At 40.1% G+C, this 14,028-nt stretch overlaps 1 protein-coding gene across 5 annotated transcripts in view; it reads right to left on the bottom strand.

The window, feature by feature from the left end:
• Positions 1-9,080, bottom strand: part of LOC139369004 (transcription factor E3-like) — a 50,158-nt gene extending 41,078 nt beyond the window's left edge. For 2 of the 5 annotated variants that reach the window (XM_071108567.1, XM_071108565.1), the window contains exon 1: positions 623-1,037. Coding sequence is in view for 2 of the 5 variants with exons in the window: in XM_071108564.1 (XP_070964665.1) it covers positions 8,477-8,625 (149 nt within the window). In the remaining 3 variants the exon portion in view is untranslated. Of the gene's footprint in view, positions 1-622; positions 1,047-8,476 lie in introns of those variants that run through there. The other 3 variants (XM_071108564.1, XM_071108566.1, XM_071108563.1) reach the window with 3 other exon arrangements.
• Positions 9,081-14,028: the final 4,948 nt, after the last annotated feature.

A 14,028-nucleotide genomic window follows, 5' to 3' on the forward strand; every position in this document is an offset into this window, starting at 1 on the left:
TGTCCACCAGAGCTGATGCCAGAGAATTTATGTTCATTTCTCTACCATAAATCGCCTCCAACGTTGTTTTAGAGAATTTACAGTAAGTTCAACCAGACTAAAAACTCTGGGCCACATGTAACCATGCCAGCCCAGGACTTCCATATCCGGCCTCTTTACCTGCGGGAGACCAGCCACCTGGACAGCTGATGAAACTGAGGAGTATTTATGTCTGTAATAAAGCCCTTTTGTGGGGAAAAACTCATTCTGAATGGCTGGGCCTCCTGGCTCCCCATGGCTGCGCACCTGCTCAGTCATGTAAAATCCATAGATTAGGGCCTTAATAAGATTATTTATTTTTTAATTGACTGATTTCCTTATATAACTGTAATTCAGTAAAAATGTAACATATATATTCTTGTTTAATATACATTATAGCAGGTCTCGTCAGTAGCCTAGGCTGAGAGGATGAAAAATAGATCCAGAAGCAGACGTTCACAGAATGTAAACACAGAAACACCGCCAAGATGTCTTGTTCTAGAATTACCACCGACGAATGACACCGCGACGACCAAACCAAATACGAGCTCATGTTAGTCTTTATGACTATTATAATATGAAAACAATAATATATCCGACTCACCAATAAATGAATAAGTAGTCCCGTTGCCTTCAGGAGAAAAATAACTGAAAGCCCGTTAGCTTGAAACCCGAGTAATGGAATTCCATAATCGGTCCTTAGTGGGGAAATATTTCAGTCTCACAATTAGACTAATGCAGAAAAATTAGAATAATGTCGTTTTGTTTTAATGTGTAGAATAGGAAGCCATGTTGTCATAAAGAGGAGGATGTAGCTTTCTGCGCCGCTCAACGGTTCAACCGACAAAAAACATTTATAGAAACCTCCTCAACATTCAACTAGGTCCCAACCAAAAATATGTTGTTTTTTTGCCTCAGCGATCAAATGACCATTAGACAATAAATCTAAAAAACGCCATTTGTATCCAAAGAAATTGGCTTGTTACATCGTATTAATTGCTTAGGCTCCAGCGCGACAAAATGACAGGCATCCGTAGTGCTGCTAAAAATAGGAAGCAAAGTGAACTAAACCCAGTACTACACGGACTACTATAAGTCACGCACCAACTTTCTGTCAAATGAAACGTTATAATATTGTAGCCTAACGGGAGTAATGACTGGCGAACATTGTGGTGTAAACATTGTAACAACACAGTAGGCAGGGGAAACATTGTATCAATATTACTGTTATTAGACACGGAGGCAGATTAAACATTATAACATGTTATCGTTAAAATTACCGAGTCTAAACGAAATCCTGCCAAATGGAGCCTATTAGTAAAATATTTGTATACCTAAACCAAGATGGACAGTGGTCTATCGTTTCAAACGGGAACAAATGAGTCATAGTGGGCAGAACAGGGAACCGGGGGGGGTCATAACCAGACACGAGTTAGCGAGATCCTCTTGGCCCGTCCTAGCATATAGCTGCATATTTCCGTCAGGGAATGCCTACTCTGCGAAATGTGCAATAATAACTCAAATGTGCCTCTGCACTCCAAAAATAACAACAAAAACATTTTAAAACTTTAGGAAAGTGTCGTGTACAAAACTTTGTCCCCTCAGTTCAGAACAGATTTTAGTTTTGGGAACAGAAAACTATTTTGATCAATGAGAAAATTAGCAGAATATTGGCCAAAATACATATTCTCCTACAGCCAGCCACTGGGCCATATTGGGTAGTGAGTGGAAACGCGAAGTGGATGCGTCACATTTATACATGGGGTGAAATATCTGTCTCATTGTTTTATCTGTGCTTATGGTCTTATTTTAATTGATCAAAAAGAAAACAATTAATGAATATGTTTTTCTTGGTATAAACCTGGTCATTTAGCTATCTTTCTAATCTGTACCAACCTAGTAATTTAGTTATGTCTCTAATTTGTACCATTATATAAAAAACGACAAAAACAAAAGAGAAAGAGAAACAACAATGTGTTAAACCAGCTGCTAGTACAGTAGACTACAGTCTGCCTATATGTTTATTTAAATTGATTTACATTTTTAATCCCAGCCCCCAACCCCACAGGAGGCATTTTGGTAGGCCGTCATTGTAAATAAGAATTTGCTATTAACTGACTTGCCTAGTTAAAAAATATATATATATAATAATAATAATAATAAAGTAAAGGAAGTAGGAATAGTCAACTCAACATGCCCTCAGTGTGATGTTATTCCACTCAACATGCCCTCAGTGTGATGTTATTCCACTCAACATGCCCTCAGTGTGATGTTATTCAACTCAACATGCCCTCAGTGTGATGTTATTCAACTCAACATGCCCTCAGTGTGATGTTATTCCACTCAACATGCCCTCAGTGTGATGTTATTCAACTCAACATGCCCTCAGTGTGATGTTATTCAACTCAACATGCCCTCAGTGTGATGTTATTCCACTCAACATGCCCTCAGTGTGATGTTATTCCACTCAACATGCCCTCAGTGTGATGTTATCATAGGAATAGTCAACTCAACATGCCCTCAGTGTGATGTTATTCAACTCAACATGCCCTCAGTGTGATGTTATTCAACTCAACATGCCCTCAGTGTGATGTTATTCAACTCAACATGCCCTCAGTGTGATGTTATTCCACTCAACATGCCCTCAGTGTGATGTTATTCCACTCAACATGCCCTCAGTGTGATGTTATAGTAGGAATAGTCCACTCAACATGCCCTCAGTGTGATGTTATTCCACTCAACATGCCCTCAGTGTGATGTTATTCCACTCAACATGCCCTCAGTGTGATGTTATAGTAGGAATAGTCCACTCAACATGCCCTCAGTGTGATGTTATTCCACTCAACATGCCCTCAGTGTGATGTTATAGTAGGAATAGTCCACTCAACATGCCCTCAGTGTGATGTTATTCCACTCAACATGCCCTCAGTGTGATGTTATAGTAGGAATAGTCCACTCAACATGCCCTCAGTGTGATGTTATTCCACTCAACATGCCCTCAGTGTGATGTTATTCAACTCAACATGCCCTCAGTGTGATGTTATTCAACTCAACATGCCCTCAGTGTGATGTTATTCTAGGAATAGTCCACTCAACATGCCCTCAGTGTGATGTTATTCCACTCAACATGCCCTCAGTGTGATGTTATTCAACTCAACATGCCCTCAGTGTGATGTTATCATAGGAATAGTCCACTCAACATGCCCTCAGTGTGATGTTATTCCACTCAACATGCCCTCAGTGTGATGTTATTCCACTCAACATGCCCTCAGTGTGATGTTATTCCACTCAACATGCCCTCAGTGTGATGTTATTGTAGGAATAGTCAACTCAACATGCCCTCAGTGTGATGTTATCATAGGAATAGTCCACTCAACATGCCCTCAGTGTGATGTTATTGTAGGAATAGTCCACTCAACATGCCCTCAGTGTGATGTTATTCAACTCAACATGCCCTCAGTGTGATGTTATTGTAGGAATAGTCCACTCAACATGCCCTCAGTGTGATGTTATTGTAGGAATAGTCCACTCAACATGCCCTCAGTGTGATGTTATTGTAGGAATAGTCCACTCAACATGCCCTCAGTGTGATGTTATTCCACTCAACATGCCCTCAGTGTGATGTTATTCCACTCAACATGCCCTCAGTGTGATGTTATTCTAGGAATAGTCAACTCAACATGCCCTCAGTGTGATGTTATTGTAGGAATAGTCCACTCAACATGCCCTCAGTGTGATGTTATTGGGGAGATGTGTTTTCATTTAGTTGGTCAAACAGTACTAAATAACAACCCCTCAGCAGATCTACATTCATCCCAGACCAGGCTATAGATAGGAAATTTAGTCCCAAATGGCACCTATATAGTGCACTACTTTAGATCAGGGACCATCATAAGTAGTGCACTACTTCAGATCAGAGACCATCAAAAGTAGTGCACTATAAAGGAAATAAGGTTTCATTTGGGATGTGACCTACAGGAAGCCATAAAAATGAGCTGAGAGGGAGAATTCTGCTGAGTCATTTCCACTCCGACACAAGGTCCACACGCATGGCACACACACACACACACACACACACACACACACACACACACACACACACACACACACACACACACACACACACACACAGTTATAACAACCGTCCAGGAATTTAAAACCCATTCAAAACATAAAATACAGATTGGGTAACTTTCAAGACGTGTTAAGAGTTTACTGAATTACAGCTAAAGTTATAGCCCAGTAAATCATCATAGTTAAATCACATTACGCAACTTGCCTTTTTATACAACAACATGTGAACATTGAAAGTGTAACAAAATACAAGTTTAGTAGGTCCGTTTCAATCATAACATGAAAAGTTTAGTAGGTCCGTTTCAACTATAACAGCAACAGTGTAGTAGGTCCGTTTCAACTATAACAGCAACAGTGTAGTAGGTCCGTTTCAACTATAACAGCAACAGTGTAGTAGGTCCGTTTCAACTATAACAGCAACAGTGTAGTAGGTCCGTTTCCACTATAACAGCAACAGTGTAGTAGGTCCGTTTCAACTATAACAGCAACAGTGTAGTAGGTCCGTTTCAACTATAACAGCAACAGTGTAGTAGGTCCGTTTCCACTATAACAGCAACAGTTTAGTAGGTCCGTTTCAACTATAACAGCAACAGTGTAGTAGGTCCGTTTCAACTATAACAGCAACAGTTTAGTAGGTCCGTTTCAACTATAACAGCAACAGTGTAGTAGGTCCGTTTCAACTATAACAGCAACAGTGTAGTAGGTCCGTTTCAACTATAACAGCAACAGTTAGTAGGTCCGTTTCAACTATAACAGCAACAGTGTAGTAGGTCCGTTTCAACTATAACAGCAACAGTGTAGTAGGTCCGTTTCAACTATAACAGCAACAGTGTAGTAGGTCCGTTTCAACTATAACAGCAACAGTTTAGTAGGTCCGTTTCAACTATAACAGCAACAGTGTAGTAGGTCCGTTTCAACTATAACAGCAACAGTGTAGTAGGTCCGTTTCAACTATAACAGCAACAGTTAGTAGGTCCGTTTCAACTATAACAGCAACAGTGTAGTAGGTCCGTTTCAACTATAACAGCAACAGTGTAGTAGGTCCGTTTCAACTATAACAGCAACAGTGTAGTAGGTCCGTTTCAACTATAACAGCAACAGTGTAGTAGGTCCGTTTCAACTATAACAGCAACAGTGTAGTAGGTCCGTTTCAACTATAACAGCAACAGTGTAGTAGGTCCGTTTCAACTATAACAGCAACAGTGTAGTAGGTCCGTTTCAACTATAACAGCAACAGTGTAGTAGGTCCGTTTCAACTATAACAGCAACAGTGTAGTAGGTCCGTTTCCACTATAACAGCAACAGTGTAGTAGGTCCGTTTCAACTATAACAGCAACAGTGTAGTAGGTCCGTTTCAACTATAACAGCAACAGTGTAGTAGGTCCGTTTCAACTATAACAGCAACAGTGTAGTAGGTCCGTTTCAACTATAACAGCAACAGTGTAGTAGGTCCGTTTCAACTATAACAGCAACAGTGTAGTAGGTCCGTTTCAACTATAACAGCAACAGTGTAGTAGGTCCGTTTCAACTATAACAGCAACAGTGTAGTAGGTCCGTTTCAACTATAACAGCAACAGTGTAGTAGGTCCGTTTCAACTATAACAGCAACAGTGTAGTAGGTCCGTTTCCACTATAACAGCAACAGTGTAGTAGGTCCGTTTCCACTATAACAGCAACAGTGTAGTAGGTCCGTTTCAACTATAACAGCAACAGTGTAGTAGGTCCGTTTCAACTATAACAGCAACAGTGTAGTAGGTCCGTTTCCACTATAACAGCAACAGTGTAGTAGGTCCGTTTCAACTATAACAGCAACAGTGTAGTAGGTCCGTTTCAACTATAACAGCAACAGTGTAGTAGGTCCGTTTCAACTATAACAGCAACAGTGTAGTAGGTCCGTTTCCACTATAACAGCAACAGTGTAGTAGGTCCGTTTCAACTATAACAGCAACAGTGTAGTAGGTCCGTTTCAACTATAACAGCAACAGTGTAGTAGGTCCGTTTCAACTATAACAGCAACAGTGTAGTAGGTCCGTTTCAACTATAACAGCAACAGTTTAGTAGGTCCGTTTCAACTATAACAGCAACAGTGTAGTAGGTCCGTTTCAACTATAACAGCAACAGTGTAGTAGGTCCGTTTCAACTATAACAGCAACAGTGTAGTAGGTCCGTTTCAACTATAACAGCAACAGTGTAGTAGGTCCGTTTCCACTATAACAGCAACAGTGTAGTAGGTCTGTTTCAACTATAACAGCAACAGTGTAGTAGGTCCGTTTCAACTATAACAGCAACAGTGTAGTAGGTCCGTTTCAACTATAACAGCAACAGTGTAGTAGGTCCGTTTCAACTATAACAGCAACAGTTTAGTAGGTCCGTTTCAACTATAACAGCAACAGTGTAGTAGGTCCGTTTCAACTATAACAGCAACAGTGTAGTAGGTCCGTTTCAACTATAACAGCAACAGTGTAGTAGGTCCGTTTCCACTATAACAGGAACAGTTAGTAGGTCCGTTTCAACTATAACAGCAACAGTGTAGTAGGTCCGTTTCAACTATAACAGCAACAGTGTAGTAGGTCCGTTTCAACTATAACAGCAACAGTGTAGTAGGTCCGTTTCAACTATAACAGCAACAGTTTAGTAGGTCCGTTTCAACTATAACAGCAACAGTGTAGTAGGTCCGTTTCAACTATAACAGCAACAGTGTAGTAGGTCCGTTTCAACTATAACAGCAACAGTGTAGTAGGTCCGTTTCAACTATAACAGCAACAGTGTAGTAGGTCCGTTTCCACTATAACAGGAACAGTTAGTAGGTCCGTTTCAACTATAACAGCAACAGTGTAGTAGGTCCGTTTCAACTATAACAGCAACAGTGTAGTAGGTCCGTTTCAACTATAACAGCAACAGTGTAGTAGGTCCGTTTCCACTATAACAGGAACAGTTTAGTAGGTCCGTTTCAACTATAACAGCAACAGTTTAGTAGGTCCGTTTCAACTATAACAGCAACAGTGTAGTAGGTCCGTTTCAACTATAACAGCAACAGTGTAGTAGGTCCGTTTCAACTATAACAGCAACAGTTTAGTAGGTCCGTTTCCACTATAACAGGAACAGTTTAGTAGGTCCGTTTCAACTATAACAGCAACAGTGTAGTAGGTCCGTTTCAACTATAACAGCAACAGTTTAGTAGGTCCGTTTCCACTATAACAGCAACAGTGTAGTAGGTCCGTTTCAACTATAACAGCAACAGTGTAGTAGGTCCGTTTCAACTATAACAGCAACAGTGTAGTAGGTCCGTTTCAACTATAACAGCAACAGTGTAGTAGGTCCGTTTCAACTATAACAGCAACAGTTTAGTAGGTCCGTTTCAACTATAACAGCAACAGTGTAGTAGGTCCGTTTCAACTATAACAGCAACAGTGTAGTAGGTCCGTTTCAACCATAAAAGGAATGCAAACTTAACAGCTATGTGGAATCAAACACACTTTGGCTTTTTATTTCAGGTCAAGGTAGCTAATTGGTATACAGGCACCACATACTACTACTACTACTACTACTACTACACCCCCCCCCCCTCATGATCTTTTCTTAAAATAACAAATACTTCCAACTGCAATCCTCCATTACAAAACAATCTCAGACGATAACCAGTTTGGCTGTCTGGCACGCCACCTACTAATGAATTTAGGCTACATGGTAGAACACTGCTTTTATTGATGAATGCCACAGAAGTGAACAACACCATGTTCCATGTTACTGTTCTTGACTTGCTGTATTGGTGGTTCACATCTTTCCTCTGACACGGTTGTGATTTTTATTTTACCTTTTATTTAACCAGGCAAGTCAGTTAAAAACAAATTCTTATTTACAATGACGGACTAGGAACAGTGGGTTTAACTGCCTTGTTCAGGGGCAGAACGACAGATTTTTACCTTGTCAGCTCGGGGGATTCGATCTAGCAATATCCCAGTTACCAGCCCAACGCTCTGACCACTAGGCTACCTGCCGCCCCCGATAGCATGTCATTCATGGTATCCTGTCCAGTAGACAACAGATAAGCCCAATGCTGAAGGAGATGACTCATCTAAGCAGAATTAGTGACCCCATGTGTGTGTGTGTCTATTAATTACCTTGCTTAGACAGAGAGCTTTCTGTCTACCAGAACACTTACTTTCTGATACTGGAGCTGCATATATATATATATATCAGAGAGTGATGCCATCACAGAACATTTACTCAACAAATTAGGTCAAAATGCCCAGTAGTTCTACTGGTTTTATAAGTAGACCAGTGGGAGATAATAGATGGAAATCTATATCCAACGGAATAAAATAGCTGTCATCTATCTATTTATATAAATATATATATAGGTGTGTGTGTATCTTTGACTCACCTGATCAAATTCAGAGCTTCGGCCGTGTCTAGAATGACGAACACAGTCTGCGGCTGTTCGTGAGGCGCTCGCTGTACCAAAACGCGATTTTGATATGAATCAAATCTCCCCGTTTCCTCGCTGTTCTGCCCCTCGTTATAGGTAGACATTTCTCTACCAAGTCGGTTCCTGAGTTACTATTCAAAGATAGTATCTTAGCAGGGTCGAAGAATCGATACTGCAGCTTCAAATCCAGAAAGAGAGAGAGAGAGACAGAGAGAAAGAGACTATCACCGCACAAACACCGTAATGAATGAGCAGTGTTCGTTCCGTGTAGCTGCGGGGGGAGTCGTGATCAAATCATTCTGCTAACCGTTCTATTACGAGAAGTGGGGTGAAAGTAGGAGAAATCCTCGCCGACGTCAACCTGGGAGAGAGGCTACAAGGAACACTCCTGACCTGTAAAACGACTCTTACCTTCACCGTAACTATAACCTTAACCTAAGTTTAACCCAATTAAAAAGATACAACATATCGGTCTTGCAGGTAAGGAGTGTCCGTATTGCTTTTTTTCTGTCAACACTGAACGAAGAATCGTTCGAGCTTTGACGGACAAGCCAGGTTTCCAATGAACGGGTGGGTAGGCAGGGCTAGAATGTTCTTCAGCCTATAGGATTGCGTAAAGAGATCCACGAATGCATATAGGCCAGTTTAGAGGTTGTTTTCCACTTACCAAATATTTCATCTGCTTGTCACAAAGGTCGCAAATCACAAAACTATACCAGAAGCTATATCCTCTTATTTACTGCTGTTATGATGCAGTCCTACTGATTAAACATGGAATAAATGTTGTTTTTATGTAGGTCCTACTGATTAAACATGGAATAAATGTTGTTTTTATGTAGGTTCTACTGATTAAACATAGATTAAATGTTGTTTTCATGTAGGTCCTACTGATTAAACATGGAATAAATGTTGTTTTCATGTAGGTCCTACTGATTAAACATGGAATAAATGTTGTTTTCATGTAGGTCCTACTGATTAAACATGGAATAAATGTTGTTTTTATGTAGGTCCTACTGATTAAACATGGAATAAATGTTGTTTTTATGTAGGTCCTACTGATTAAACATAGAATAAATGTTGTTTTTATGTCGGTCCTACTGATGACACATGGAATAAATGTCCAGAAGTTTCACCCATCGGAAAGGTGTCATGTTGATTTTGATAAATGAATTAATTAGATAATCTATTTAGATTGAATATGGAATAAACCTAATAATAATGTCAGTGTTTCAGAGAACCAAACACTGTAATGACACGTAGACCTGTAGTCTTCCTTTTATTTTTATTTTTTTAAACTCATAAACATTTCATCGTTATCTTGCACAGATTTCATATGTATATCGATATACACTGGTACCCAGTGGCCTGCCACTAATATTATTATTAGTAATAAGAATAATCCTAATAATAATTATAATAACAGTGACACTCATTCCTATTGACAATAAAAACATATATACTGTTGTGTCATTCACGAAAAGAGGAAATAACTGTATCACATCATGACCTTTACACTCAGTGAGACTATAACACATTTCCAAAAGCTTTATTTGCATATTTTTTTGCCAATGTATTTTAGGTGTCCAGGCCGTTCTGGTTCACCGTAACAAGATGCTAAGATCCTCCTTACCGTACTGACGGTTCATGTCAGGCTGAGCTCAACAGAGACCGAGGGATGTGTTCCCAAGTGGAAACCTACTCCCTACATAGTGCACAACATTTGACCAATGTGACAGAATTGTATGGGTGACCCAATGGGCCCTGGTCAACAGTAGTGCCCTATACTATATAGTGAACGTGGTGCCTTTTCAGACACAACAACAACATAAAAAATAATGGCAGGCAGACTAGAGCAGAGCAGTGTACAGGGCCAATTAAGCTGATGACAGGACGTTACTGTAAACACACCGGTCACTACTTCTACCTGTCTGTCTGTATATCCCATTTACCGTCAAGGTACAGGAACAATCACACTCCAACATGCTTGTATAAACCCTGTGACACAGTTAAACTAACACACATGTAACGTGTCTGTTTACACATCTCCCGTCAGGGTTAAACTAACACACATGTAACTTGTGTGTATCCCATCATAGTTAAGGTAACAATCATGTAATAATGACAATAATAATAATTTATTAAATTTTATAGAATTTCAAAGCACTTCAAGATTAACATGTGACATGTGTGTACTGTATACACTTCCCCCATAGTTACGGTAACATCCATAGTTACAGTAACACCCATAGTTACAGTAACACCCATAGTTACAGTAACATGTAATGTGTGTAGCATGTTTGTATGTCTCATTATTATTTCACAGAATGTTCAAACAAGTTCATGTAGATGTCAATGAAAGACCATTTTTTTTTTAAAGTTTGTATATTGTAGTAAAGACGGTTGGTAAAATTCCACCAAACTTTGCGGATTCCTGATCTTCACACAGCAGTTGTCCTTGAACGGGTGAGTACCTCTAGTCCCTCTAGACTTTTACATTGTAACAAACAGAATCATGTCTTACAATACAGTTCAACAATACGTTTGGAAGTATTGGGAAATTAATCCGTATAAATAAAATGTACTGTAGTGTATTCCAATGGGAATGTTGTGGAAAAGCTGGAAAGGGAGCTAAATTGTAAAAAAAAAACAGAGCACGGGTATTTTTGGTACACAAACAAAAATCCAAATATAATCCGAATTCATGATTCAAGAACAGTCCAGGATTTATATAACTACAGAATATATTCTAGCAATGTCTTATTAGAGATTATTTCATTTGAATTTCGATTTTGTCTGAAGGTTCAATATTACCGGCTATCAGGCGAAATAAAACAATACTTTGGAGTAAAACCGATAAATGAATACAAACCGCAGATTAAAAAAATTAAACGCTTGGATAGACACAAATAATTAAATAAAAATATGGACTGATGTAAGTAACAGTAGAACTTTAGACCGTCACCTCGCCCATACCCGGGCCCCTCTGCACACATCAACAACAGTCACCCACGAAGCATCGTTACCCATCGCTCCACAAAAGCCGCGGCCCTTGCAGAGCGAAGGGGAACCACTACTTCAAGGTCTCAGAGCAAGTGACGTCACCGATTGAAACGCTATTTAGCGCACACAGCTAACTAAGCTAGCCATTTCACATCCGTTACACTAGCACCACCGCTAACTAAGCTAGCCGTTTCACATCGGTTAAACTGAGAGCCTCAATCGTATCGTAGTATCCCTAAGTGTACATTGGCAAAAGCAGAGGTAACATAAAGCGGTGTTAACGGATTATGTCTAAGAAGCTATAAGACTGTACTGTAAGGCATGTTGTGGCTGTTACCATGGTAATGCAATGAGACAGGAAGTAGCTGTCCCGGCAAACTAATTTATATAAACTTTATCGACAGTATTGTTATGTGTGCAGACAGTCGTGGTCCTGTTGTCTGTGCTGTTTGTAGATAAGACTGACACTCATCAACACTCTATAGTGCAGATATATAAAAGTATGTCTGGCACTACTATAATTCAACATGAGCGCTCTTTCATAGAGGGGAGGTGGGGATCAACGTAACCTAATGTATAGGTATTCAGATTTAAACCAACACTTTGAATCTGTGTTCTTGGCACATGAAGTGGGCGGGCCTGGTCTCAGACCTGTTTGTGCTGCTAACTCAAGAGTTGTCAAAGAGTTGGGTTAAACAGCACAAACAGATCTGGGACCAGGATAGGTACAGTAGAGGCTGGATGGACGGCAAGTCAAGTACACACTGGAATGTCAATATGTACACACGGCACCTTATATCTGGTCTTGTCTATCTGGCATTATTATACTGTAGCTAAGCTACTGAATGTTTCTCTCAGTCAACAAAGAGCAACAATAACAAAACAATATCAATCCAAAACAATTGTTCAGCTGTGTTTAAAAAAAAATATACCTTTGGAATTCATCGATCGACCAATCACCACGTTGAGTTACTAGTTTAGGGGTAAAAACAAAGACAACGTTTCAGTTTAGCCTGGTCCCAGATCTGTTGGTGCTGTCTTGCCAACTCCTTTGGATGTTTTTATGGATGAGTTGGCAAGACAGCACAAATAGACCTGGTACCAGGCTAGTATCTATTCCCTTTACGTTATGTGAATTAACATCATCATCTTCAGACTAATACTGTAGTTAGTGGTCATTGAGAAGTTCTGGGATTTCCAAAAGTAGTTCAACCACGATAATTTGAAGTCCAATCTAGACAGCACCAACATGACAGCAATGACACATGTAGACTTTACACCTCACCCACAAAACTGGGCCGAGAGGAGAATACATTATATTTACAATGCAAATGCATGTAAAAAAACATACATAAACAACCCAGATTCATTAAAACATCTAAAATATTCAACTCTATTTTTGCTGTTTCATATATACTGTATCATTCTCTGTATTAAAACACTCTCATAAAGTCACATAGAACTGGTTAGAATGATACAAACAGAAGCCATTTCTGAAATCTCTTAGTCTCCCCCCTTCCCCGCCTCTCTCTCTCTCTCTCTCTCTCTCACTCACACACGCTCTCTCTCTCTCTCTCTGTCTCTCACGCTCTCTCTGTCTCTCACGCTCTCTCTCTCTCTCACGCTCTCTCTCTCTCTCTCTCTCTCTGTCTCTCTCTGTCTCACTCTCTCTGTCTCTCTCTCACGCTCTCTCTCTCACTCTCTCTCTCTCTCACTCTCTCTCTCTCTCACTCTCTCTCTCTCTCACGCTCTCTCTCACTCTCTCTCTCTCATGCTCTCTCTCTCTCTCTCTCACGCTCTCTCTCTCATGCTCTCTCTCTCTCTCTCTCTCGCTCTCTCTCACTCTCTCTCTCACTCTCTCTCACTCTCTCTCCCGCTCTCTCTATTGTAAATCTGTCAACACAACATGCTTTCTCACTCAACAGCACAACCACATCCCAATGTACCGTAGCCTAAACAGATCGGTGGAGATTGGGAAGACGTTGTCAATGTCTCTACTAAGGGCTCCATTAGTACAATATCATAAATACATCTCTGACATGAGAAGCTCCAGCTATATTACCATGTTTTAGAAAGATAAATGATTTTATGGACAGTGGTGTATTTCATCAGTCTTTCTATACCTCCTCACTGTCTCTTCCAGATGCAAACAGGCGAACAACTAATTCCCTGCTTTTTGCAGCCGCTCTTAGTGTAATACTGCCTGTCTCCACTAGGTGGCAGAGGGGTGTGTTGTAACACTTGTCAAGACATTGGGACCGATGTCTTTTTTTACATTTTTTTTTTTAAGCGTTCAGTTTTAGGAAGTCAGAAAGATTCTGCAAGTCAGGAACTAAATACATGCTTTTTAATAAAGAATGTATTCAGTTATAGACGGGTTCAATCCCTCTATTCATCACTGGGCCCTTGGCTCTAGAGATAACGTGGGCATCGAGGTTAGAAAACACTGTGTCTAATTGTAAAAAGTGAGAAACGGGCCAGAAACGTAACTTTTTCAATTGGAGTCA

The sequence above is a fragment of the Oncorhynchus clarkii genome, chromosome 16, assembly GCF_045791955.1.
Source record: "Oncorhynchus clarkii lewisi isolate Uvic-CL-2024 chromosome 16, UVic_Ocla_1.0, whole genome shotgun sequence".
Lineage (NCBI taxonomy): Eukaryota > Metazoa > Chordata > Actinopteri > Salmoniformes > Salmonidae > Oncorhynchus > Oncorhynchus clarkii.